The 27,637-nt window shown below is 34.3% G+C and overlaps 1 protein-coding gene across 1 annotated transcript; it reads right to left on the reverse strand.

Moving 5' to 3' along the window:
• On the reverse strand, positions 1–26,052 carry LOC136026086 (RWD domain-containing protein 1-like). The gene is made up of 6 exons (XM_065702294.1): positions 25,879–26,052; positions 16,010–16,121; positions 13,037–13,139; positions 10,805–10,948; positions 2,828–3,011; positions 1–138 (listed from the first exon to the last, which is right to left on the reverse strand). The coding sequence occupies exons 1-6, from the start codon at positions 25,946–25,948 to the stop codon at positions 38–40; spliced, it is 714 nt and encodes a 237-aa protein (XP_065558366.1). The 5' UTR covers positions 25,949–26,052; the 3' UTR covers positions 1–37.
• Positions 26,053–27,637: the final 1,585 nt, after the last annotated feature.

The raw sequence follows: 27,637 nt of genomic DNA on the forward strand, positions 1-27,637 counted from the left end.
TGAAAAAGAATTGAATATTTATTCCTTCCAGCATAAATTAATCTTCAATATCATCAACATCTAAATCTTCAATATCGTCTAAATCTAGATTGTCCAAATCTTCAAACAATGACTCATCCACAGCAACAGCTTCTCCCCCTGAAAAGACAAAAAAAAAAAAAAAAAACAGGAACACTATGAACAAGAAGAGGTAGAGAAACATCGGACAGTGAAAGAGAGAGAGAGAGAGAGAGAGAGAGAGAGAGAGAGAGAGAGAGAGAGAGAGAGAGAGAGAGAGAGAGAGAGAGAGAGAGAAAGAGAGAGAGAAATAGTGAGGGACCAGCAGACACAAAAAATTTACATTCAACAGATTTTATTTTTGTTAAAAAATGAGCTTAAAAGAGATTTCCATAGAGATATTTCGGCATAAATATCATAATAAAGAGTAATGTTCAATTTATAGCAAGAAATTTGTGCACATCCTGGGATCACAACTTCCACCAACTTTGTTCACAAATTCTAGCGCGACTAACAGTAATATATTCCAATCTTTCTAAAACAGAATGTGCAAGGAGCGATGCTGGAACATATATTTCAAGGAGAGAGGACAGCAGAATACTCTCTTGTTGGCAGAGGTAAAAAAAAACAGAAACGAAAAGAAGAAAACATTTTGTCATAAAAGTATTAATTTCATTTCAACAATTATGATGTTTTGTATATATTTATTAACAATAACGAAAATCAATAACGAAGATATTTTAGGAAAACTTCAATTCAACTCCTTTATGAGAAAGGTGATAAGAGTGAGTGTGATTATTATAGGAACATCGGATTGTTTTCTATAGGAAGCAAACTACTTAATATGATGATATTTTTTACACTTAAAGATGCTTTAGATAGAGTTTCAAAAGAAAAACAGTGTGGTTTTAGGAAGGGGAGAGAATGCACCGACGAAATTTCCGCTCCTACATTAATAATTGAGAAGTGAGTGAATCATAAGACTCCTTTAATCCTTAGCTTTATAGATTAGGAGCAGGCGTTTGATTCAGCTGACAGAAGAGCCTTAGCGAAAGATTTATTCTTGCAGGTTTACCAGACAAAAACATTAGAGTGATTAGTGTTATGTACGAGAATAGCACTGGTGCGGTTAAGGTAGAAAATAAGTTTAGTAGCTAGTTTCATATTGAATCAGGAGTTAAGCAAGGTTATGTTCTATTCCCATTTATAAGATTATTTTCCTGGGCTTAGGCTGCAGGAGATGACGGAATCAAATAGATAGGTAAAATTCTACTAGGTTTAGATCATGCAGAAGATTTGAGTGTCTTAGATAAAAATGTTAGAAAAAGGTTTAAATTTTTAAGGTTTGAAGATTAATGTTAAGAGGACCAAGTCCTTCTTGCTAGGAATAAATGAAGTGGTAGAGGTGTATTGGGTAACCAGAACATCGATCGTGTGGATAACCCACCTACCTGGATAGTAGTATTGTAAAGATGGTAGATTCTTTGAAGACATAAAAGTAAAATAGCAAAGATCCAGGATGTTTTCTCACAGGTGAAAAAAGATTGGAAGAACAGGAAAATAAGTCTTTGGAGCAAGATTAGAATATTGCGAGCTACAATGATGATTCTGGTCAAGTATAGTTCTGATGCGTTGGCACTTCAGAAGACAGAAGATGATTTGTTAGAAACGTTCCAGAGAAATTGTCTACGGATAGCTTTGGGTATCCGTTTGATTGACTGTATATCAAACAACGAACTGCAAGAAAAATATGGTTCTACCCACTTTCTAGGGCTATAATGACAGAAATATTGAGATGGCTAGGATACGTTTTACAGCTGGAGAACGAAAGATTGCCAAAGATCACCCTTGGCCAAAGGTCATCGATAAGGACAAAACAAAAAGCAGGTCGTCCCGAAACGGGTTGAGAAAAGATCGTAAGGAAAGATTTAAAGGAAACTGGAGTTTTTGGGGAGGGGGAGCTTTGAATAGATGTGGATGGAGAAGCAGATGTGGATCGTGTCAAGCAGTAATGACCTCAGGCGGCTGGTTGTTGCAGTGAGTTGTTACTACTAGTAGTAAAAGCAATAATTACAAAATTACCATTTATATATACAGCACAACATATACAGTGAACTGTACTCTTATCGGAAGGGGGGGGGGGCTTTGAAAAAAAGTTCCAAAAATATATCATAATGCTTAAACACTAACATCCTACTTACACGCTAACATACTAAAGAGATAGCAGTGACATTAGCCACCATATCCATATACGGACCCAAATACCATTAGATAAAAACGGAAATTCTATTTTTATGGAAGACGAGAAACACCTTCAAGAATAAAACAAAAGTAGAACCGCTAGAAAAGGTGGATAGGCAATGAAAAGGCTTAAAATTACGATGTTTATTCTGTTTTTAAATTTTATTTCAGTTAAACCCTATTTAATCAAATGCAACGGCACCAAAAGATTTTTCTAGCAGGGTGGGGGGGGGGGTTGTCTGTGATTAGAAAATATCACTTTTTGTCTGAAAAAAAAAATGATAAGTCTCCCGATCCTTAGACACTTTTATACTTTATGTCACACTGGGGAATAGTGGGAAGTGTTAACACTTCGCACTAGTGTTTTATATCTTATTCAAATCTTGATTGGCTTGCATGCAAAACTATATTCGAATACAAAAACTGATATTTATAAATAGTCTTCCCCTTTTCAGGAATTGGGATTAAAAAAGATTTAGTCTCCAGCCCATTAAAGAATTTCACTTTTTTTGGAAAACATTTTACAAAGTTTGAATTGTTTGGATGCATGACAGCCTTGGCTCCTTTCCAAACAAAACCCTAAACTCACCTTCTTCCAGGTATTTAAGGTCAGATTCTATTAATGTTTTATCCCTTAAGAAAAGTTCTCTTCCCGTTAATTTCCTATCTTTATCTTCCTTTTCAACTTTCTTCATTGACGCCAATTCTGCATCAAATTTCTCCTTCCATGATAAAAAGTTCTGTACTGTCACTGGAGTGCCCATAAACCTCCTCTGAAATTGAAAGTTTATCATTCAAGGCAGGAACAAAGATCTCATAGATATCATTTTTATACAATCGTAATAAGGGGTTATGCCATATTTGCCTCTCACTCACTCGGACTATCTGTCTTGGCTTTTTCTACAATTAGCCATGACTTGATGCCCGCAACTACTTGATTTTAATTATACTTGATTTTAGTAAAGGATTGTATAAAATGATGTCAGTTCATTTGTTGATAGCTTAGTCTAGTTACTAAACAGACCAATCTAGTTGCTAAACAGAACAACTTCGTTGAGTATTAAAACCGACTAAAGGTGAAACTTAGGCGTTTTAACATCAGTTTAATAGAAATTAAAAACTACTGGCGCCACTGGCGTTGAAGCGTTACCCAGCAGAACTAAATACATCATAGAAGTTCATATACGAACAGTTTCCCGATTCCGTTAAGAACCATCTTTTAAGCCGTCTTCAATGATTGGGCAGGAGGGGGGAGGGGAGATCAGAAGGGCAATATAATTCAGATAAAGAAGAATAAAATGTGATTGAACATAATTACTCTGCTGGTGCTCCCTTTTAAGAGTTTAACAAACAGTTTCCTGCAATCATTTCAGAAGTGTGGAGATGTCAGATATGACCTTTAATCATGAGAGTAAAGATATATCACTATATCTATATACATTATAATATATATATATATATATATTATAATATATATTATAATATAATATATATATATATGTGCTATGTATAAAAATATAAAGACTGGTCTTGATAATAGTGCAAGATTTCTTAAATAATTTTATAAAGCACACCCGACCACGAAACATTTAGGGGCCAATTCGGCTGTGGTAATTCAAGCGGTTGTATGCTACACAACATAAATTTAGATTAGAACGAACCCCCCCCCCCTCCCAGGAATGTTTATCTGACTGGTAAAAACGTAACAAAAATGCATACAAATAAATTTTTGATCCGTTTTTTTTTACCCTCCAAACAAAACCGTAAATAGAGCCCTGCACCCAACATATGATAAAACAACTTGAAATCAGTATCTCCAATTTCCAACTATTTTTCAAAGTGAAAATTGAGACTATGCATTTCGAGATTTCTATTTTTTTTAATATCTTAGAAACAAAATAAGAAAGTAGAAAATAGAATTTTGTGTGCTTTACTAGAGTAAACGGACTTTTAGTCCTTGTTTTCGAATTTATGTAACGTTATAGTACTAATACTACTACTAACAACTCACCGCAGTGCCAAGCCGCCTGAGACCAGCACAGCTACGTATGCTCCTCCTCCATCCCAATCTATTCAGAGCCTCCCTCTTCATACCCTCCCAAGAAGTTCCCATTTCCTTTAAATATTTCTTTATAACATCCTCCCACCCCAGACGAGGACGACCTGCTTTCCGTTTAGCCCTAGACGGTTGGCCGAAAAGGACAATCTTCGGCAATCTGTCATCCTTCATCCACAGAACGTTCCCTACCCATCTCAACATTTCTTTCATTATAGCAATCCGTGGGCAATTTCGCTGGAAAACATCTACTAAATCTTCATCAACTTTTCGGAGCCCCCATGCTTCAGAGGCATATTTGACCACTGTCATCACTACACCTTCCAATATTCAAATCATGGTTTGCAGACCTATCTTCCTATTCTTCCAAACTTTTTTTAATTGTGAAAAAACACCCTGTGCCTTGGCTATTCTGCTTTTAACATCGTCACTGCTCCCACCGTTTTTACTAAAAATATTACCAAGGTAAGTGAAGCTGCCCATCCGATGAATCTTTTCGTTACCCCAAGTCAACTTTTCATCTTCACTTATTCCTAGCCTTACTGACTTAGCCTTTTTATCCTTAATTTTTTTTTTCAAACCTATTCTAACACCCTGAACTCGCAAAACCTCTAAAAGCTCGTTCATTTTGCTCATACTTTCATCACTTTTACTCTTTCATATGTAACATTATACCTATTAAATTGCCCCTACCAAATACGTACCTAATCAGTTACTTATTCTTTGTTGCTGTTTTTTTTTTACCTTGAGTCAATTCCTGGATTGTGTTGCCTTTGAAATTAATAGACCTGTTTTCGGAGATAACACCTCTCGGGAGGGAAGAAGATTCAAAGTGAGTATAAATTTCATGGAAAGAATACAGTGAAGTTCTGGATAAAATGGAGTAGAGAAGGAGCGTGCGCTGTGTTTAATCACTCATTGCCCTTTATCTAAATGAGTAGTGTTGTCTTTGTAGAACTTTGTTTTGTTTTGACCACTACATGACTGGTAACTTTTTAGATTACAAGGACTTGCAAAATATCATCAAATAATTTATGGCTCTTCTCTACTAAAAAAGAAAGGAAAACTAAAAAATTACACAAACATCGGCTGCGAAAAAATAAAAATCCAACCTCTACACTTGCAATAGAAATTTTTGAACGCGATTTGGTATAAACAATTTGGTAACAACAAGTAGGTTGAATCAACTTTAACAAAATGAATATAAGATTTAAAGCACCTTAAATTTAAACTAAATCATTAATACTTTGATGTAAGGAAATCACTTTTATCTATATATATAAAAATAAGTTGTCTGTCTGTGGATGGATGGGTCAGGTGACGTCACCTGAAAAAACTGGATCAGGTGACGTCAAAACTGAAAAAACTAAAAAAGGCAAAAACTACAAAAAAACTAAAAACTAATAAAAAAAATAAAAAAGCTAAAAAACTAAAAAAACTAAAAAAAGGCAAAAACTACAAAAAAAACTAAAAACTAATAAAAAAGCTAAAAAACTAAAAAAACTAAAAAAAAGGCAAAAACTACAAAAAAAACTAAAAACTAATAAAAAAAAATAAAAAAGCTAAAAAACTAAAAAAACTAAAAAAACTAAAAAAAAGATAAAAAACTAAAAAAACTAAAAACTAAAAAAAAAGGAAAAAACTGAAAAATAAGCTAAAATAAAGGTAAAAACCAATAAAAAACTAAAAAAAAAACTGAAAAAACTAAAAAAAGGCAAAAACTACAAAAAAAAACTAAAAACTAATAAAAAAAGTAAAAAAGCTAAAAAACTAAAAAAAACTAAAAAAACTAAAAAAAGGTAAAAAACTAAAAAAAAATAAAAAATAAAAAAAAACTAAAAAAAAGGAAAAAACTGAAAAATAAGCTAAAATAAAGGTAAAAACCAATAAAAAACTAAAAAGAAAAAAAGGAAAAAACTAAAAAAAATTTTCATCTAAAAAACTAAAAAAAACTAAAAAAGGTAAAAACTAAAAGAACTAAAAAAGAAAAAAATAAATGACGAAACTCAAAGAGAAAGCGACCAGGACAAAAGGAATGTTCGATTAGCAATCAACAAAGCACCGGGACACAGGGAGTATAAATGACGACCAGGGCATAAGTAAAAAAAAAAAAACTATCTATATATATAAAAATAAGTTGTCTGTGGATCTGTGGATCGTGGATCAGGTGACGTCACCTGAAAAAACTGGATCAGGTGACGTCAAAACTGAAAAAACTAAAAAAAGGCAAAAACTACAAAAAAAACTAAAAACTAATAAAAAAAAATACACCGGGATACAAATGACGACCGGGACACAGGGAATATAAATGACGACCGGGACACAGGGACACACTAAAGCCTCCCCAGAGAAAATAAAAGACTGTCACAAACGTTACAACAGAAAATGTATTTAAAGATATACAATGAACATAAAAGCGGACATTCCTGGTTCAGAAACAATTCAGTACTAGAAATATTGATTATTTCTTCAAACATAAATCTTTTTCAATGGATCCCTGGCAACTTCAACAGTACTGGATCTGGCAACTAACCATAACCACAAGCTAAGGTAATCTCCATAAAAGACTGTCTCAGATTAAGATCTGCAGGGTTACGTATTAAGAAAAGCCATCATTAAGACCCTGCAGGGTCTTGTCACATGTCAAAGGCCACATGAGTCTGGAACAGTGGGGGGGGGGGCTGTAAAGATCTAATATTCGTGTTACTGCGCAACAACACAGTATTTTTGCCATCAATTATTAGCAATGAACAGAACTGCGGAAATATGGCTGAAATATCCTAATGAGGGAAAATAAAATTCAAAAAGTTGTAAATAACATCCGCTATTACAACTAAAATGTCGAAGCTTCTAAAATCAAGCACTTGCCCGTTGGACATCCCAATTTATTTAATGAAAGAATTTTCAGAAAAACCAAACCAAAGAATTTGGTAAATTCCCGAGCTACCAAAACATGGTTTTATAAAACCTAACCCGAAGTGATCTAGTAATCTGAGTTTCACCAACGTTAGCCTCCATTCACTTGCTACAGTCTTTTCAAAACCTTATGATGATTTTCTTGGGTCCTCAGGAGGGTCCCTAAGTTAAAATTACTCCATCCCATGGCAAAGCAATAATTTGGTAATTTAACCAAAAATTCCCCCTCCCCCTACTACCTTGTGCACTTGGTACACACCATCCGAAAAAGCTTAGAAAAATCAAACATATGGGTAAACCTTGTCTTAGTTGACCGTCAAATTCTGATTCCTTACTACTGAATAGCTTTAAACTTGACCCTCTCTTAGTAAACAATGTACTATCGCTCTTCTCAAATCGATCATAAGTGGGAAGATGCAAAAACATATTCTCTAAAACCCTCCCTTTTCACTGTGGAATTCCTCAAAAAACTTAACTGGGACAAATTCCGTTCCTAGTTAACAAAACTGGTAGTGAGTTTCCTCAAAGATGAAAATATGTGGATGATTTGTTGATCCTTGAAGGATTTTTGGTTACTATGGGCCGGGGGTTCGTCCTTTACCAGATTATAGCAGCCCCTGCAACCACGATGTCATCAAAAGTGACCCCCCTTGAAATTCTAGCCCATGTTTCAGATGAATCTAAACATGAAAGTAAATACTGTTAAATTAAACGTCATGATTATAAATTTCCTGAAATCTACACCCCTTTTTCCCAGATCCCATCCCACCCAAAATGTAAGTGAAACAGGCTAAACTCCTTTGGTGCCACAATTGTCTATAGCCTTAAACGGGATATATATGTTTCGATATTGGAAAGCAAACAAGGGCATAGCTATCCCTGTTTAAATTTCTGAATAATTTAATTGTCCAAGTATGCATTTCCTTTGTGTCTATTTATTCTTTGTCAGGTCCTTATTAGAATAAGCATGCCCAATGTGGCATCCACATCTTTCTAGTGAAATTTTGAGTCGGTCCAGAATCCTTTCTCCTGAAAGCCGTACGCTTTACACCTTAAAAGAGAGGAAGGACAATATTTATTTACATTGCACCAAATCTGCCATGTGCAATACCCATGCTGTGGAATTTTCCCTGATTTTCACAACCCTCATCGACCCTGTCTCCTCGCTCAGCCTCCGCAGTGGTCCCAACTTACTTACCAATCCATTCTGTTACCGGTAAGTTTCGAAAAAATTTCATCCCCTTTATCTTGGAGCACCTCGATGATTCATAATATATGTCTGAATTAAGTGGGGCTCCTTCGTCTCTTTTTTAGTTGTTTGAACACTTCCATCTTTTTTTTTTAACTTGTCGCTTCTTTGTGAGCCATCTTATCTTATCCGTGTGTAATTCTTAGCTTTTTCATATGTACCTTTGAAATATTAAAATCTGAGGTCTGAAAAACCTCTTTTGTTTTTTTTTCCAATAATTGTGGCAAGTTTATTTTATTAATTTTTGGACACAATATTTTTCTACATTATATTTTACTGAGTTTTTATTGACAATTTTTCAGTATGATACATATTAGAGCTTGTAGTATTAGCTTGTAGTATTAGAGCTTGTGTTAGTATTTTTGAATACACATTATATTATCAGAAAAAAAAACAACTAAGAAGACCAGAATATTTATTATTATATATTTATAATATATATTATAATATATAATATATCTATATATATAAAAATAAGTTGTCTGTCTGTGGATGGATGGGTCAGGTGACGTCACCTGAAAAAACTGGATCAGGTGACGTCAAAACTGAAAAAACTAAAAAAGGCAAAAACTACAAAAAAACTAAAAACTAATAAAAAAAATAAAAAAGCTAAAAAACTAAAAAAACTAAAAAAAGGCAAAAACTACAAAAAAAACTAAAAACTAATAAAAAAGCTAAAAAACTAAAAAAACTAAAAAAAGGCAAAAACTACAAAAAAAAACTAAAAACTAATAAAAAAAAATAAAAAAGCTAAAAAACTAAAAAAACTAAAAAAAAGATAAAAAACTAAAAAAACTAAAAACTAAAAAAAAAGGAAAAAACTGAAAAATAAGCTAAAATAAAGGTAAAAACCAATAAAAAACTAAAAAAAAAACTGAAAAAACTAAAAAAAGGCAAAAACTACAAAAAAAAACTAAAAACTAATAAAAAAAGTAAAAAAGCTAAAAAACTAAAAAAAACTAAAAAAACTAAAAAAAGGTAAAAAACTAAAAAAAAATAAAAAATAAAAAAAAACTAAAAAAAAGGAAAAAACTGAAAAATAAGCTAAAATAAAGGTAAAAACCAATAAAAAACTAAAAAGAAAAAAAGGAAAAAACTAAAAAAAATTTTCATCTAAAAAACTAAAAAAAACTAAAAAAGGTAAAAACTAAAAGAACTAAAAAAGAAAAAAATAAATGACGAAACTCAAAGAGAAAGCGACCAGGACAAAAGGAATGTTCGATTAGCAATCAACAAAGCACCGGGACACAGGGAGTATAAATGACGACCAGGGCATAAGTAAAAAAAAAAAAAAAACTATCTATATATATAAAAATAAGTTGTCTGTGGATCTGTGGATCGTGGATCAGGTGACGTCACCTGAAAAAACTGGATCAGGTGACGTCAAAACTGAAAAAACTAAAAAAAGGCAAAAACTACAAAAAAAACTAAAAACTAATAAAAAAAAATACACCGGGATACAAATGACGACCGGGACACAGGGAATATAAATGACGACCGGGACACAGGGACACAACTACAACGGGGACACCGGGGGAAACAGGGGGATGTAAATGACGACCGGGACACCGGGACAGGGAATGGTCGATTAGCAATCACCATCAACAAAGCTCAAGGGCAATCATTAGAATCATGAGGTATAGATCTGAATACAGATTGTTTTCCCATGGACCATTATATGTTGCATGTTCAAGAGTCGGTAAACCTGACAATCTATTTATATGCAAAGACAATGGGACAGCAAAGAATGTTGTATAAGTTTTACGTAGTTAAAACCATATATATATATATATATATATATATATATATATATATATATATATATATATATATATATATATATATATATATATATATATATCTATAGACAATGGGACAGCAAAGAATGTTGTATAAGTTTTACGTAGTTAAAACCATATATATATATATATATATATATATATATATATATATATATATATATATATATATATATATATATATATATATATATATATATATATATATATATATCTATATTCACAGGTGGGACATAGGGACACAACTACAATGGCGCGTAACTATTATGGCGCGTAACGACTTACGCGCGCGGGGGGGCTTGGGGGGGGGCGCGAAGCGCCCCCACCAACTAGGTGTTGGGGTGGCGCGAAGCGCCACCCCAACAGCTAGTATTTATTATAATTATATATTTGCATATATATTAGCATATAAGGTATTCCAATTTGAGGACTCTCATCTAGGATTTGTAGGCCAAAACTTAAATATTTTGTTAGAGAGAGAGAGAGAGAAGGGCCTGTGCAGAGATGTGACTATTATAATATTTACGTTTTGATCAAATTTCTTACTTTTTCTGCTTCTTCTGCTTCTGTTCTAATCCTTTCTCTTTCTTCTTGTATTCTTGTCTTTTCAAGATCTAATGATTCTGCTAACCACTCTTGTGCTATTGAAACTAAAGTGAATATCATGACCATACCCAAATTATTTGAAGCCTAAAACAGAGAAAAATAGAATAAAGAGAAACGTTTGTAAAAAAGACCAAAGGGAAAATACAAAAAAAGACAATGGAGAAATAAAAAAAAAGAATATACACATTCAGAATCACAGCACTAGTGCTAAGATTATGCATTTCTTATATCACCACTATTAATTTTCTACTTTTACAAGCATAATTATTTTGTTGTATTGGAGACAGACTCTCAGATAAACCCCAGCGCTCCAATGAACATATATTGCTGCTATGAATAGATGCACAGAAAAAAATAACAACTAAAGAAACACCCAAGGTGTTTATTTGAAACCAGTAAATATATTGCATTTTTATTGTGCTTATATTATGTTGTGAATTTTCACTTTATCGCCATGTTCATTCGTTATTTTTTCTATGATATTCTGTCTGCAATTGTATTTACCATTGGTTACAAACAAATTCAATCCAATTAGAGATAAGACGGGTTACTTGGACTTGAGATCAAAATCCAGTACGTGCTATGAGCAGTTTCGAGGAAAGACAGAAAAAAGATAAGATTTTGAAATCAAGGTAGAGTAACTGTTATCAACAGGCTACTTTTTAATGAGAAATCTTTTTTTGGCATTTTAACTGTCAGTTATTAATAGATTATCGCCCATATTCAGCAATTTTCTAGGCTTTTTTAAGGTGGCCAGTAGATGATCACTATTAATATTAACTTTGGAGGTATTGATGGCGATATTGCGGACATGCAAAATCGAAATTTTATTAACCTCTACCCTACAAAACATCAATGTTTGAATTTAGTAGTGTTAGTGAAACTATTTTTATTTAAAATCGAAACCCATGCCGTTAGGTTGTGGTAACAAGTGCATTATCTTAAACTATATATATGGGAAATAAACAACAGTTATTCAATAAACAAGAATATTTGTGTAAAAACAGATGGCATGTCGGAACATTGTATTGTACTGGACTAGCAACGCTTATCGACTACTTGGGTCCTTGCGTCGGCCCAACAGTGTGTTGATACAGACAGGTTCAATCCCTGGGTCCCGTATTATCAAGATAAAGTCAAACCCACTAAGCCACTACAGGACGACATTTTAGAACATATATGCTGAATAAGGGAAATTCACTGGGACATCTAAATCCTTTCTAGCATAGAACCTACTTAGAGCACAGCCCTAACAGAGAGTTAAAATGGCCACTGTTGTACCCACCATCATAAACGTGAACAAAAGACGCTGCACATATTAAACAAAAAAATACTGGTACCACCAAAAGAGCATTGGAAACTTAAGTGCTTTAGCGCAAATATTAATAAACAAATTAATAAAATATATAAATTAAACACTAATAAATACATACACCACAATGGAGCATTACCCGGCAGAACAAGAAAAAAGATCAATTTCGTTGAGATTTTTTAAATTTCCTGGGAATAGGCATTCTCTTTCTTTTAAATTAGCTTTTATTGATTATAAATACTTAGTGCTAGTTCAGTGTGACGAAGAGCAATATAATGCTAAGATAAAAAGAGGTAATTGAGCAATTAAAATAATATTGTTGTATATATTTTTACAGTTATGCTGGGTAATGATAGATGACCTAGGCTGGTTTTCTTAGTGATAGATTATATTTAAGTTTCCTATTTTCTCAGCTTCAAATATTCTTTGTCTGCTATCAGAGTTAGTTATCATAAAGATGACCACTGGAGAAGATGTAGAAAGATTTATAAGATTCACATAAAGCCGCCAAAGTAGATTTAACAAATACTGCTGCTAACAGCTCACTGTAGCACCAAGCTGCCTGAGGCCGACGAAGCTCAGCACGCTCCCCCTACATCCCAGTCGGTTCCTCTTTGCTCCCTCCCAGGAAGTTCCCATGTTCCTTGAATTTTTCCTTACAACATCCTGCCAACCCAACTGAGGACGACCTGCTTTTCGTTTAGCCCTAGACACCTAATCGAAAAGGACAATGTTCGACAATCTGTCATCCTTCCTCTGTATAACAAGAGACATATAATATACATATTTTAATTTAAAGATCGAACTTGTTGATACTCATTACAGGATCATAAGTTAAGGAACACAATTTCACAACTTACCTCATCTTGGAGCTTTTCTTTTAATTCTTCTTTCTTTAAATCATCAAAAAAGGGGTCGTCTTCCTCTGCCCAAATATCTACTAGTGGTGGTTCTTCTGGATATCTAAAAAACTAAAAGTTAGAAATAAACTTAAAATAGAAAGAAAAAAAAAAAACTAAGGAGTCATATTTTATGCAATTTGTGTTAAATATGGAGTTTTTTTTTCCAAATATGGAGAACATTTGTTCATAAGAAAAACAAAATACAAAACAAAACAGCATGCTCATGAATCTAGGGCAGTCCAGTACTACAGCACAAAGTATATAAACTGGTTTTACAATAACAAAGGAAAAAAGACAGCTTTATTGGAACAAACAAGGTCTTATCCCAAAGGATTCCGTCTGCTGTATGTATACCTGTATTCAGCTATTGTATAAATAAACGTTTTTACACAAACAACTGTGTTGGAATCAAACAATTTGTGGTAACGAACTGTAGTAAGGAGCAACCCGGCTCAATAGTAACCCAAACTCTAAAACACGGAATTTTGATATCAATAGTTACATGAAAAGAATCATATTTTTATGCTGATTCTAAATATATAAGTTTCATCAAGTTTAGTCTTACCCGTCAAAAGTTAAGAGCCTGAGAAAATTTGCTTTATTTTAGGAAATAGGGGGAAACATCCCCTAAAAGTCATAGAATCTTAACAGCATATAAGAGAACTCTACTGAAGAAGTTTCAAACTCTACTGTAGAGTTTTGTATTTTTTTTACCAGAAGACAGATCAGGGAAGCGTGTTTATTATTATTTTTTCTCCGGGGTGATTGTATCAACCCAGTGATGGACCAGAGGGGCGGGGGTGGGTCGGGTGTATGTGGGAGAATCTTTCGATGGAGGAATTTATCATGAGGGAAGAGAAATTCCATGAAGGGGGCGCAGGATTTTCTAGCATTATTTAAAAAAAACAATGAGAAAATAAATAAAAAAAAACAGTTTTTTCAACTGGAAATAAGGAGCAGCATTAAAACTTAAAACGAACAGAAATTATTCCGTATATGGAAGGGATTGTCCCCTCCTCAACGCCTCGCTCTTTACGGTAAAGTGTTTTATTGTTTTAAAAACTGGAGTTGTGAGAAAGAGTCAAACTTTAGCGTAAAGAGCGGGGCGTTGAGGAGGGGACAACCCCTTCCATACGCGGAATAGTTTCTGTTGATTTTAAGTTTTAATGTCGCTCCTTACTTGCAGTTAGAAAAACTTTTTTTATTTAATACCAGTCAAAGACTCACTAGCTTAGAAAGACCATCTAAGAAACACAAGACAATCAACTGTCATGCCAGGAATTGCTTGTCAAATGATTGTCCCTGAGAATCCCCCCCCCTCTCTTTAAACACTGACAATAGGAATGCAATGAAAATGAAATACTTTTACGCAAATTTTATATGTCGCTTGATAACTAAAAAGTAATATCCTCTTATTATGGCTCTTATTTATATCTCTTATATCTTCTTAGGAGGATATTTTATTCTCTTCTTAATGTCCCCTCTTAAATGCTTTGCTCTTTATACTAAAGTATGTCTTCGTATCCCAATCCTTTACGAACAACAAGTGAAACACAAGGTTAGTCAAATTGGAATAAGAAGCTTTTTGAAAATTCTAAATAACGGTTAGCGTGTAGAGCGAGGTATTGTGGAGGGGGTATCCTCCTTATGGTTCTACGCGTGGGGTGAGTCGTGCCCACGCAGACCTTGGGAAGAGGACATTGAAAAGTTGTGCAAGTTGCCCATTGTTTACACAGAGGTTTAGTTATTGGGAAAGGGGGATATATTTGACCTTGGATTACCAAAAAGGCTAAGGGTATTAAGTTAAAATTTTCAGGGAACGTTTATTAGCATTAAAGACCACAGCAAATACATGGTTTTATATAAAAAATCTTGTTAAACAACCATAGTAATATCCTATTATTTTTTCATGAGTATAATTCTTCCGTGGGTCCTCTGGCTTAACCATAAACCAAAGTAAATAGCTTACAATCGAACAAAAAAAGAACCATTGGAATATTCCTCAGATCTTACTATTCTACTTATGAAGATACACAGATTCAATTATATTTGACTATCTAAGAGATGAGACATCATCAGCTAACCATGGATGTTGCATTAAACTCTCTTTAGTGGTGAATCTTTATAGTGTTCTTTATAGTTAGAAATAATGAGTTTTAAAGGAAAAGCATCAACCCCAAGAGAAACGGAAATCGAATGAAGCAAGCAAAGAGCTTTAAGCCCAAACTGATAGACTATTCAACTGTATAGACTGACAGGTATCTCAGTTCATTTGATTCATATTTCACAAAGCATTTGAAGATGCTTTTTTTCCCTTTGTTTTTTACTTGCAATGACACTATATTGGCCAATTTTTTATTTGATATTCATTAATTATCATTTTGACTTAGTCTACTCATGTGTTTTAACTATTATTTAACACCTATGTTTTATATTGATGTTCATGCGTTAGATAACTACATATCCTAGATAATAAAGATATATTCTATTCTACATTGTCATGCTTTCTTGGTGTCAAGTGTATCAAATGTGGGATTTGATACATCAAACATATCTGACAAGCCTTAATATGTAAATAAGATAACTTACACATAGAATAAACATATAATAATCAGCATTACATTCCAAGTACAAATGAGCAAAATAAGTGACGTTATTGAGGTTTTTCTTTTAATTGGGAAATTTACATCCCTTAAATTTCACTAAAACTTTTGAAATCCCCTAAGAAGTGTCACCTCACGCTGTTTAGCTTATATACAAGCAGCTTAGTGTTTAGGCAAGGAGGGAGCATTAGAAGTCTAGAATTTCTTCCTTGACTCAACCTTCAGGGAACTCCAGTTCTACTAGCCTTGACATACACATTAATTTGAAATACAACAGCCTTAAATCTTCTTTAAATGGGAATTAGTAGAACATAAAACAAATACTTACTTTTTTGTATATGTGAATATCAGGAAGCAAGTTGGGTCTGTAGAAAATTCAAGGTCTGTTGAAGATGCACATAATCTGATTTTGAATTTGTAAAATGGGGAGTCTTCCACAACTGAAATTAAGACAAGTTGAAAAATTGTCAATTATTATCGTAATTGTCATAATTGTCTGTTAAAATAATATTATATTCATCTTAGCAGCCTTGCAAAGTACCAAAGTTAGGCTAATAGGGAGGTAGTAGCTAGCTAAGTTGTTTTGTCCCTTCTTAAAAATGGGTAAGTTTCCAGTCACTAAGAGGGACTTTTGAAGTCAAATGTAATCTAGAATGGACTAACACTATGTTTTACTATAAATTGGGTTCTTTCTTTGAGTAATCATGAGCAAATATTATCTGACCCACCAGCCTTGCTCTCACCAAGCTTCTTGATTATTTTGAGGGGATTTACAGTGGTTATAACTAAGAAAGACATAGATGTAGGAATCAGAGGTGATATTATTGCAGGAGAAAGATTGGGCCATGGCTTAGTTGAGCAATTTGTGCTGAAGCTATCATTCAGCATGTCAGCGATGTCTTTAGGATTGGTTACCTTAGTTCTGTCCTCTTCGCTGAGGTGAGAAATGCACCTCCTTGAAGGGTTTGTGGAGGTGACATACAAACGTTTTTGAACTATTTTTGATTCAGCAGCATTCAACCCTTCATGCTCTTTTACTACCTTTCTGGTTAAGTTTCTCAATTTCTTTTGGAGTTTTTTTTTTTGTATTTTTTTTTTTTAAAAGACTGTCACATTTCAGACTTTCTCCATGCTTTTTCTCTTCTAGATCCTTTCATTACATTGTGCAGCAAGTGGGGTAGGATCTTAGGAGTCACTGACCAATATTCTTTTGTGCACCTCTTTTCTGCATTAATCAGAGTTCTTTTGAAATTGTTCCAGCTTGTTTCAATATTATCAGAACATTTGTAAGTCTTTTTGTCCTTACTATTTACTTTGAGGTTAACTTGTATTTCAGTTAAAATACAGATGTGGTCAGTACTACCAGCCATAGTTTTGTGGGATTCTGAGACAATGTCTGTATGACTAAATATCTTGAACTGAATATTATGCTGCGAATCGCAAAGAGAAGAAATCAAGCACTGCTATGCCTAGGCCACAAATTGTGTGTCGACACTGTCATTGAATTGTGTCTTTCTGTAGTTAGGTATCTCAGTGTGCTATATTCTGGGAATCTTTCTTAAGCAGACTCTATACGTGCATTATTTTTTTTCAGCATAAGTAAAATTGGTACAATTAGAAACTCACGAAAAAGAAGAATTAAATAAAAAAAAATATTTTAAGACAAGAAGTAACTGAGTAGAATTTTATTTAGTTTTCCAACATTGTAAATCCATGAAAAAAGTATAGCATCTGTCTGAAACTGTCGTTTTTGCAAATTTTTCCCTATGCAAGTTTTAAGTCTTAGAAATAGGAAAGGAGTGGATATAAGAGCTTGAACTGATCTTCTTGAGACATAACTAAGGTTCTAAAATTATATAGCCTACCATTCCATTCCCTAATTTACGATTTGTTCAAACATAAGATCTTTGCTCTGATAATGCACCATCACATCCCACCCCTGATCCACCAACGTATAGCCATATGCTACATAAAAAAAATTAATAAAAATAAAAGAATACAGTAGGCCCAAGCTAGGTTATTAATAATATTCTTAGTTTATGATGTGCAGCAAGTTTGTATTAATATGATTTCTAGGCTCCCTCTATTTTTATGCACATTTATTTAAAAATCTTTAAAAATGATGTAATGGATATAAGTTTGTTTACAATGCGATAATAGTGTTGGCAAGTTGAGAATACAAAAGTAGTCCTACCTGATAATCAGTGGAGTGATTTCGTCAAAATCCTGGGGGTGGGGTGCAAAGTTGGAACTAATTCTCCAAAATCAAGTGAAAATTACAGTGAAAAATGAGCCATATACTGCCATAATGGCAAAGTTATACTAAAGGTTGATCAGGTGGACAGCTTCACTTACCTTGGTAGTATTATTAGTAAAGATGGTGGGAGCAGTAAAGATCTTAAAAGTAGAATAGCCAAGGCTCAGGGTGTTTTTTACAGAAAAAAAAAGTTGACAGACTATATTTTAAACAATAGGCTGTATGAAAAGTGTGGTTCAATCTTGCTTTCTAGGGCTATAACGAGAGAAAGGTTGATATGGATAAGGCACTACTGAGGTAGGGACAAGGTGAAAAAACTACTCAATGTCTTTTTTATGCTCTTTCCAGAAACAATAATTATTTCACTTGTAAATATAATTAAAAACCCTTTAGTATACCCTGAAGTGACACCTTATTCATTATTTTTGGCACAAGAAATGATTGAAAATATACTGAACAGCTATAGACGATTTTTTTTTAAATCGTATATTTAATAGATACTGATTAGATTAGCAAAAACCAACCAAACACTAACTATTAGACTAATAAATCTTGAAGAATCACCATTTAGGACAATATCCAATGGTGGTTTATTTTCTTGTGAACAAGTTTTTGACTACATAGCATACTCTGTGCTGCTATACTATGTGTTTAGTATTAGACTAAACTATATGCTGCCTGGCAGCAAAATTTACGAATTAAAAATGGTCATATAGTGGTAAAAACAGGCAAAACTGAGAGCCATTACCCCAGACAACAGAATGGAGCTTTAAACACATGTTGCCTACCTGTCATGGTGTAAATCAAGGGAAAGTATTGGAAATTAGTGTTATACCAAAAGAAAGCCAGAATGAAAATGTTACAGTGGGAACAGCTCAATTAACTGATGTGGTGAAGTGCTTTATACAAACTGCAATGTGACTGTCCCAAAACTCCCTGAATTTAGTCAGTGTGAATCAGAATTGGATTTATCAGTTTTTGTCCCTAGAAAAGATCAGAGAAGTTAGAGTGAGCAGCACTGATACAACAGAATCAGTGATTCTGTTGTATACAAATGCAGATTGTCTATCTTCAAAATGGAATGAGTTTGTTGTACTTGTTCAAAGTCAAAAACCCAATATAATAGCTGTGACTGAAGTTCTACCAAAAAACTGTGTTGACCCCTTTGTTCATTTTTAGCAATTAAATGGTTATGATATAATATAAAATACAAATTATGGATGAGGAGTCTGCGTTTATGTTTGTTCTTCCCTGGGATTAAACAAGAAGAAGTTGATTTTGAATTTAAGAATCAAGGGCATGAGCTTGTTAGTTTAGAGCTGAGACATTCACGTTTTTCTCACAATCTTCACGTTGTATTTATTCATTGTAACCCTTCAAATAGTGTTGAGTGTTTAAAAGACGAGAGCATACTCAATTACCTTTCTTCAGTTTCATGAAAAATTATGGTTGTTGGTGACTTTAGTGCTCCAGGTATTGATTAGTTATCACATAGTAAAACACAGTCTGATATGAATTTTGGGCAAAGGTCAGTTCAAACACTAGATGATAGTTTTCTTTATTAACATATTATTGAGCCTACTAGGTTCTGGATTGAATCAAATCCATCTATTTTAGACCTTGTAATAACTAAACACCCATCTGACCTAGACAACCTTGAATTTTCGCCCCCTATAGGCAAAAGTTATTACATTAATTATAATAGTAATTTATTTGTGACCCACTTGAAACAGCGGAGTAGAAAACAAACACACAGAAAAAAAAGATATTTTTTTTAGACATTGAATTGTCTTTATGTTTTAATGTGAATATCATGTTAAATCCTAAATAAATATTGTTTTATAACTATTCTAGAGGTAGGTATGATGAATTTAGATAGTTTTTACATTCTACTGATGTTGGTTAAGGATGATAAGTCCTGGTGTGCTTATAAGAGAGCAAGAAATATTGCAACAATCTCTCTGTTATCACACACTGAGTCAGTAGAGTTGTCTATCATTGATTCCCTGAAGAGCTATCCAAAGAGGTACTGGAAGCATGTAAAATAGCGAAAACAATGATCAATCACATTCATCTATTATCTTCAATGATTTAGCCACTGGTCAATCTGTTGATGACAGGGGGAAAGCAGCTATTTTTAGTGAAACTTTTTCATAAATTTTTTTAATATCCTTCTGCTCATGTGCAACCTAATCCCATGCTGGTAGCTCATTTACTGCAAAATTAGTTCAAGTTTGATTATTCAGACATTGTACCTGAACATGTTGAAAAGATTATGCAGAAGCTTTCTGTTGATAAAGTCCCTGATATTGATGGTGTTTCAAATGCTGTCATGCATGAAGTGGCTTCTTGCTTAGCCAGTCCTCTTGCTTCTCTATTTAACCTCTGTTTAGATTATGGTGAATTCTCTGTTGCATGGAAAAAGGCAGTGATAAATGTCTTCATAAGTGTGAACTGAGGTCAGATTTCAGTAACTATTGACCTATTTCAAATACTTGAATTTTTTCTAGGATTATGGAAAAAGTAATTACTAATTGGGTCCAAAATTATTTTTAAGAAAATAACCTGTGGCATATAGCACAACATGGTCTTAGGAAAAATAGGTTTTGCAATACTCAGCTAATGGAAGTTATCAATGATTTTCAAATGATGGCTAACTTAGACCAAAGTTTGATAGTGTTTATGTTAATTTTTGTATGATATTTGACAAGGTATCAATACCTCTACTGTTGAAAAAATGCCAAAATTAAGGGATTCGATTGAAAACTCTGCCTGAATTACAATAGGTCACATAATGTTAGGATAGTTGCTTGGGATCAGTTTGTTTTATATATTTACAAGGGATTTGCCACAGTTAATTCAACATAGTGAAAGCAAAATGTTTCTAGATGATGTGAAGCTTTATAGATGAATATCTTCCCCAGCAGACATGGCTTTTTTACAGGATGATTTAAATGTGTTGTCCAATTGTTGTAATTTAAATTCAATAATTATTAATCAGGGAAAATGCCATGATGTGAATTATCTACTGAATGCAGTAGAATACGAGTATTCTATTGGTGATTTAGTGATGTGTTCTGTTGATTCCATTAAGGACCTTGGAATTGTTTTTGTTAATATATTCAATTGAGGTTTGATAAACAGGTATTAAATGAATCACACAAAGCAAACTACAGTCTGCTTTGCATCAAAAGAAGGTTTGAACTGTGAAGTTTACAGTGCTGTATGAGACAATGATGCTACCAATAGTTGAATGCTGGACATCTGTGTGGTATCCAACAAGAAAAATCTGATTCACAACATATTGAAAAAGTGCAAAATGAGCATCAAAACTTGTTCCTTATTTGAAGTACTTGCCCTGTGAGTGTAGATTAGGATGTATGAACTTACCATCTCAGGAGGGACATATTGGACTTAGTTAATTATTTTTGAATTATTGAAGGTATTGATAATTTATCTTTTAGTGATTTCTTTTAGTTTAGCCATAATTTACCCACACACCAGAACTAATTAAAATTGTGTCAGAAAAGGGTTTTAGGGAAGGTTGGACATGGTTTTTTGCAAATCAACAGCTTTGGTTCGAACCTTATTTTATGAAGGGCAGCATATAAAACCATAATATATATGACATCTGTACAATTTGTTTTACTCAGTGCCCCTAAAATGTGTTTCATGAATTCGTTTCTTGGTATATTCTGGTGTATTTGCTTATTTTTGTAATGTGTGCAGCCTATGAAATTTATTTGTTACTATAATAGCAATCAATATCCAATAGGAAAATAATTTCAGATCTGTTGGATGTTGAAAAGCCTACTATTTTTAAATAATTTATGAATGCATATACCAATTAAAGTAAACATGATAATGTTAACAACCAGACAAGAAGATTATCATCATGGAGCACTAAATTGATGGGAATCTTTAACATGTGCTAAGCTACAATCTAAGACAGGCTTGTCTATTAAAACCATGCTGTTGCTGACCTATTACCTTAATTTGCACTTTTGAGCAAATTAGTTGCAAAAACTATGATGATAGTGATAGATGTGTTAAGGTCAAGCAACATCAGGACTAGAGAGTGCAGGAGAGATGCAATTCAAGCCCACTCGGCAATGGTGATCACATGGTAGGTGTAGTTCAAGAACCATTCTCCACACCTTAGGGTTGGCACCATTGCACATCAGCAACTTTGGATTGAACATGTGAGATGGTTTGGTATGATGAGCTGCATCACCCTCCAAGCTGACTCTCTATTGTCTTCCAAGAGTATTATGGTATTGAGGGCTAGGAGGGGTTTTCCCACTGGAATCTCCATGTTTTGGCCTTCCATTTCTTGTTGAGCTTCTTTTTGAATTTCTCAGGCGAGGTTGCAGAAATTATCTCTTGGCTTAGTTGGTTCCGATTGTTCCCACTTGCTGGCTGAAAAAAATTTGTCAGATCTTGGTGTTAATGGTGGAATTGAACAGCTTTTTGGAAAGTCATTGTGTTTGTCTTTGGTGGCGAATATGGTCTGCTTGATGGAGGTACCTGTAGCTGAGCATCATGTCCTTATGCCTACACTGAAAAACAAGTGTTGGGAGGTTAGCAGATTGTGAAGAAAATAACCAACAGACTTGTCAGGAAAATATTTGTTGACTACACATCTATTAGAGCTGATTTAACTAATATTAATTAGGATATCCTTGAAGGACCTGTGGAAGACAAATGGAACATCTTCAAAGCCCTTCTTCTAAATGCAGAGGAACAGTACACATTGGTTAAGATGATCCCCAAACCTAAGACCCTACCATACATGACCAGAGAAATAAGGAAAGAGAGGAACCAAAAATCCAGCTACTGGAAAAAGTACATAGCTAACTATGCTAAGTTTGCTACTGTGTGTAACAAATTGTGCCACCTGACTAAGCAACTGCATCTGGACTTTGAGTCCAAACCTGCAGATGACTGCAAACATAACCCCAAGAAATTCTGGAACTACATCTCAAGCAAAGATCATAACTGCCACAACATCAAATGTATGGCAAGGGAAGGCAATAATGAAGTTATCAATCTTGGAGAAATTGCAGAGCTTCTGAACCAACAGTTCACATCTGTCTTTACATCCAAACCAGATGGCCAACTACCACCAGTGCCTCTATCCAACACCACCAGTCAAATGACCAAAATAATTGTAGATAAAGCCACCATACTAAAGTGACTTTCAAACCTTGATCCCAACAAATCTGCTGGACCAGACAACATCCATCTGAGGTTACTGAAAGAAGTTGCAAGCATGATCACTGCACACCTTACAAACATTTTCCAGTCTAAACTTAATCCCAGCACTATTCTATCTGACTGGAAAGAGGCACATGTTGCACCCAATTTCAAGAAAGGGGACAAATCCAGAGCAGAGAATTACAGTCCAAACAGCCCAACATCCACAGTTGCAAAGCTACTTGAGAGAATTGTGAATGATGCAATCCACAAACATCTAACAACCCACATGATACTTTCTGACAACCAACATGGATTCTATCACAATGGGTTAGTGGAAACCAATCTAATTGAAACCTACAACATCATCACCAAGCTCCTCAATGTTGGTATACCTGTTGACCTGATTCTCCTTAATCTAGCCAAAGTATTTGATAAGGTTCCCCATAGAAGGCTCTGCATCAAGCTTCTCTCTGAAGGCCTGAACCAGACAAGGGTCAATTAGATCATGTGTTTTCTCACAAAACACACACAAAGGGTCAGACTGTTTGGATCAGGCACACAGAAGATATACTCCAAACCTTTTGATGTCATCAGGGGTGTCCCACAAGGTACAGTCCTTGGACTAACCCTCTTCTTGATTTACATCAATGACTTAGTCACCAGGGTCAGCAACAATATTACACTATTTGCCAATGATTCCAAGCTCTTCAGTCTAGCAGACAGCACAAGCCTCCAAGTCAGTCTCAACCATATCCATGAGTGGCTACTGTCATTCAACATCAACAAATGCTGTGTCTTGCACTTTGGAACAAAGAATGAAAACACAGTGTACTCAATGTGGGATCTTGACAAGCAAACACAGATTGATCTTCAAACCCAAAACAAAGAAACGGGCTTGGGTGTACTCACTGATAATCAGCTCAAGTTTCACTCCTACATAAGGAATGTGGTTTCCAAATCTAACACAGGACTTGACCTACTCAAGAGATCTATTATATGCAGATCTCTCAAAGTCTTTCTTAGACTTCATAAAGCCATCATAAGACCCAACCCTAACTTTGGAAACTGTATAGCCACTCCCCAATACAAAAGCAATACAAGACTTCTTGAGGATGTACAGAGATGTGCCACCAAGGTAGATGGGCTGAAAGACCTCTTCTACAATGAAAGACTATAAAAAACAAAACTACCTACACTGGTGTACTGCTGCAGACAAGGTGATATGCTGCTTACCCACAAACTCTCTAACAACACATCTAGTCTCCTCAACCTGAACAAGCCTTGCCAATCCCATACAAGAGGCCATTCAAAGAAACTTTCTAGGTAAAATTATAGCAGTTCATATAACTGGCTTACCAATAAAGTGAACATATCACTTGATGCCTTTTTTATTCTCTTTACAAATATAATAATTGCTTCTACCTTAAATTCAAATTTAAGCACTTTTTAACCTAATATAACCTTATTATAAACAATTTTAGCACTTGAGAAAATGTAGCATTATTTTTTCAAAAATGATGGAAAAGATGGCACTGAGAAAACACAGTATTATTTTGTGGAAAACAAGCAATAGGTAACACCTTAATTAAAATTTGTCATTGGCTTAAATTTAAATTTGAGGTAAAAGCAATTATTATTTTTATAAAGAACATAAAAAAGGCATCAAGTGGTATGTTCACTTTATTGGTAAGTCAGTTATATGAACTACCATAATTTTTTGAAAATTTGTCATTTTAAGAGCCAGTTATACAAACTGCTATAATTTTACAACTTTCTAAATGCCGTGTGAACACAAGATTGTGTCAAAACTTCTTTTTTGTAAGAGTTGTCAACAACTGGAATTCCCTCTCCAAGTCTGTAATGTCAGCAACTTCACCTGTAACTTTCAAGAAGTCACTGGTTAACAAGTGGTCATGCAGGAGCTGGACATACTGCTGGTATGATCCAGATCAGTAACAGGTGTCAGCCATCATCACTCATAGAGCACCACAGATCCATTGGACCTTATTGCTCTGGAGTGAATTGAGGTAATTTGTCAGCATAAATTAAAAATATGGTGTCTGTTTTGATAAGTAATTAGGCTAAAAAAAAAGAAACATATTTAATATTTCTAATTTATAAAATAAATATCAAGCAATAAAAGTCATATTTTTCAAATCAGAGGAAAATTAGCACTTTGTAAAATAACTAAGTAAATAAAACTGAAACACTGAAAGGATATCATCTCAAATTATTTGAGCCTACCTTAAATTGCAGCTAGGAGCAATCTTAAATCTAGTTAGGAGATATACATGCTGAAATAGGAAAATTGGCATTTCTAAAAAAAAGTGGTCCTTGTAGGTAAGTCAATAAATTAATAATTTCAAGCATTTGACCTTAAATAATTTTAATAAGAACCATATTGATGCATAGCCTAGATTTTAGCAATTCATTGATACATTCAATTCTTATTTGGCAACAAGGTGTTAGGGTTTTAGTTTTACATAATTTTCCTCAATTGGATACTGGTTTTTACCCTAACTCTTTTTACTAGCCCATAGTATTACCTTTAGAAGAAGCACTCTCCTAAACTAATACTATTCATAGGCTCCCCTTTTGTTGATAATGTGTTTATTTCTGCAAAGAATTCTTTAACCAAGATTCCTGAAAGTCCTTGTCATATTGTCTACATATAGGCTAGGCAACCAGCCCAGTCTACTTTTGCGACAGTTCATTTAATTGTAGCCCTAATCAAGACAAACCTATAAAATCTGTATTGTATATTGACTCCAAGGCTTCAATTTCACCCTCTTGATCTTCTTTGTAACTCATTTCTACTAATAGGATAACTTAGATTTCAGGTAGGGCTGCTTTTCACACTAGACAAGCTACATTTATCTATATAGGCAGTAATGATTGAAGTATTAACAACAAATAATAGGTAGCGATAAAATTATTGCCCACGGCTTTTCTGGTTTCAGACTTTATGGTCCGTTCAGACTTATGGGAAAACCAACGAGAAAAACAGATTGGTACTAGACAGTACTTGAGGAAAACCGTTCAAACAATTTTTCCTAAGAAGCACAGAAAACATGCACTTGACAGGTCAAGTCTCTAAGCCAAAGGTATTTCTTGCCAAGTCTCTTCCTCCTTCGTGTGAATTATATACAAAGAATAACTTATGTTGGATGAAAACTGATGGTTCCAGATAAGAACCACCAAATCTCGAACTTTCGCATGCTTGACAGTGCACTTGCTTTTCATTTTTAAGAATTATTGCTCATTTCTGCGTGACGATACACGAAAAGCCGATTGGTGCCATAGGGAGACTAGAAAACATCCCTAACCTCCCTCAGTACTATGGGAAAAACCAATCGGTCTTTTAGCGTGTCCCCATGCGTGAGATTGGGCTACTAGCCAGAGCATACTCACAATAAAAGAAAAGGGTTTTCTTTGCAAACTGGAGACAAATATGGAAGTCAAACAAATTTGAAACAGTAACCTCTATTGAATGTAGATTCAGTACATGTGAAACCGGAAAAATCAACAATAATGATTTCATATTTTTGCGCAGGACAGGTTGATAACTTTGACAAAATTTCTGGAATTTCAAGGATATTGTCGCTGCTTGGATTTTTTTTAAGATACAGGAAGAGTTTCATTTCTGCATTTGTAAACATTATTAATCATTAAATGCGTTGTATTGACTCAGTTTTTTAGTTGATTGTCGGTTTTTTTTAATCTGCCAAGTGTCTGTCTGACACTGTTGTCTGTGTTTTTCCCTTTATATTTATTTGACAAGTTTTATCTGACTGTAATACCTGACGTAAAGCGCTAATTCAGCGTCATGCGCTGTGAAAGTCGTTTTAAAGTGAAAATATATCTCTCTCTCCATTCCCATTTGAGGTGTGGCGCCCCTCGATGATATTATAGGTTAGTCAACGACACAGCATTTACGCAGGATTCTGATTTATGGATAGTTCTTCTGGGCTTGGTCTGTTTTGGCGGTCATTTTGGAGCTGTAAAACCTCTTCCTAGCTAATTTATCCACTAAGGCATGCCTCCCGATAGTAGCATAATATTTGTAGGTAAGAATATATAATGAGTTTGAGGTAATAGACTTGAGATCGGCTACACAGAATTTCGACTCTTGTTGATTAAAGAGCCTCGCCGAATGCTGAAAACCCTGTTGTGACGAAAATGGGCCCAGGATTTCCCAGAGCCTCCGTTCAGCTGGAGGTCCCAGGGACTTCTTGCTGTCCAGTTTTTAGCCGGCTTCAGCACTTTCGTGTAGACTTGAGAAGATGTGTTGCTCCAAGTCCTACACTGGTATCTGGGACCATTGCCTTTCTTGTGGCCAAAACAATTTCGATAATTTAAAAAAAACATAAAAATCAAAACTTGCAATGTTACGACGTTAAAAAATAACTAACCGTATAAACATTTTGACTGACGCATTCAGACGAAAAGAATTGGACTTATTAGGAGTTTCAGAAACTCGTATTCCAGGAGGAAAACATG

The sequence above is a fragment of the Artemia franciscana genome, chromosome 4 (assembly GCF_032884065.1).
Source record: "Artemia franciscana chromosome 4, ASM3288406v1, whole genome shotgun sequence".
Lineage (NCBI taxonomy): Eukaryota > Metazoa > Arthropoda > Branchiopoda > Anostraca > Artemiidae > Artemia > Artemia franciscana.

Bases quoted from the DNA above. Each gene is read 5' to 3' on its own strand.
- LOC136026086 (XM_065702294.1), bottom strand. From the start codon at position 25,948: ATGAGTTACAAAGAAGATCAAGAGGGTGAAATTGAAGCCTTGGAGTCA. The intron at 16,122-25,878 runs GTTTGTCTTGAT...TCTTAATTTCAG, and splicing joins ATACAATACAGATTTTATAG to TTGTGGAAGACTCCCCATTT. The intron at 10,949-13,036 runs GTAAGTTGTGAA...TCTCTGTTTTAG, and splicing joins AAGAAAAGCTCCAAGATGAG to GCTTCAAATAATTTGGGTAT.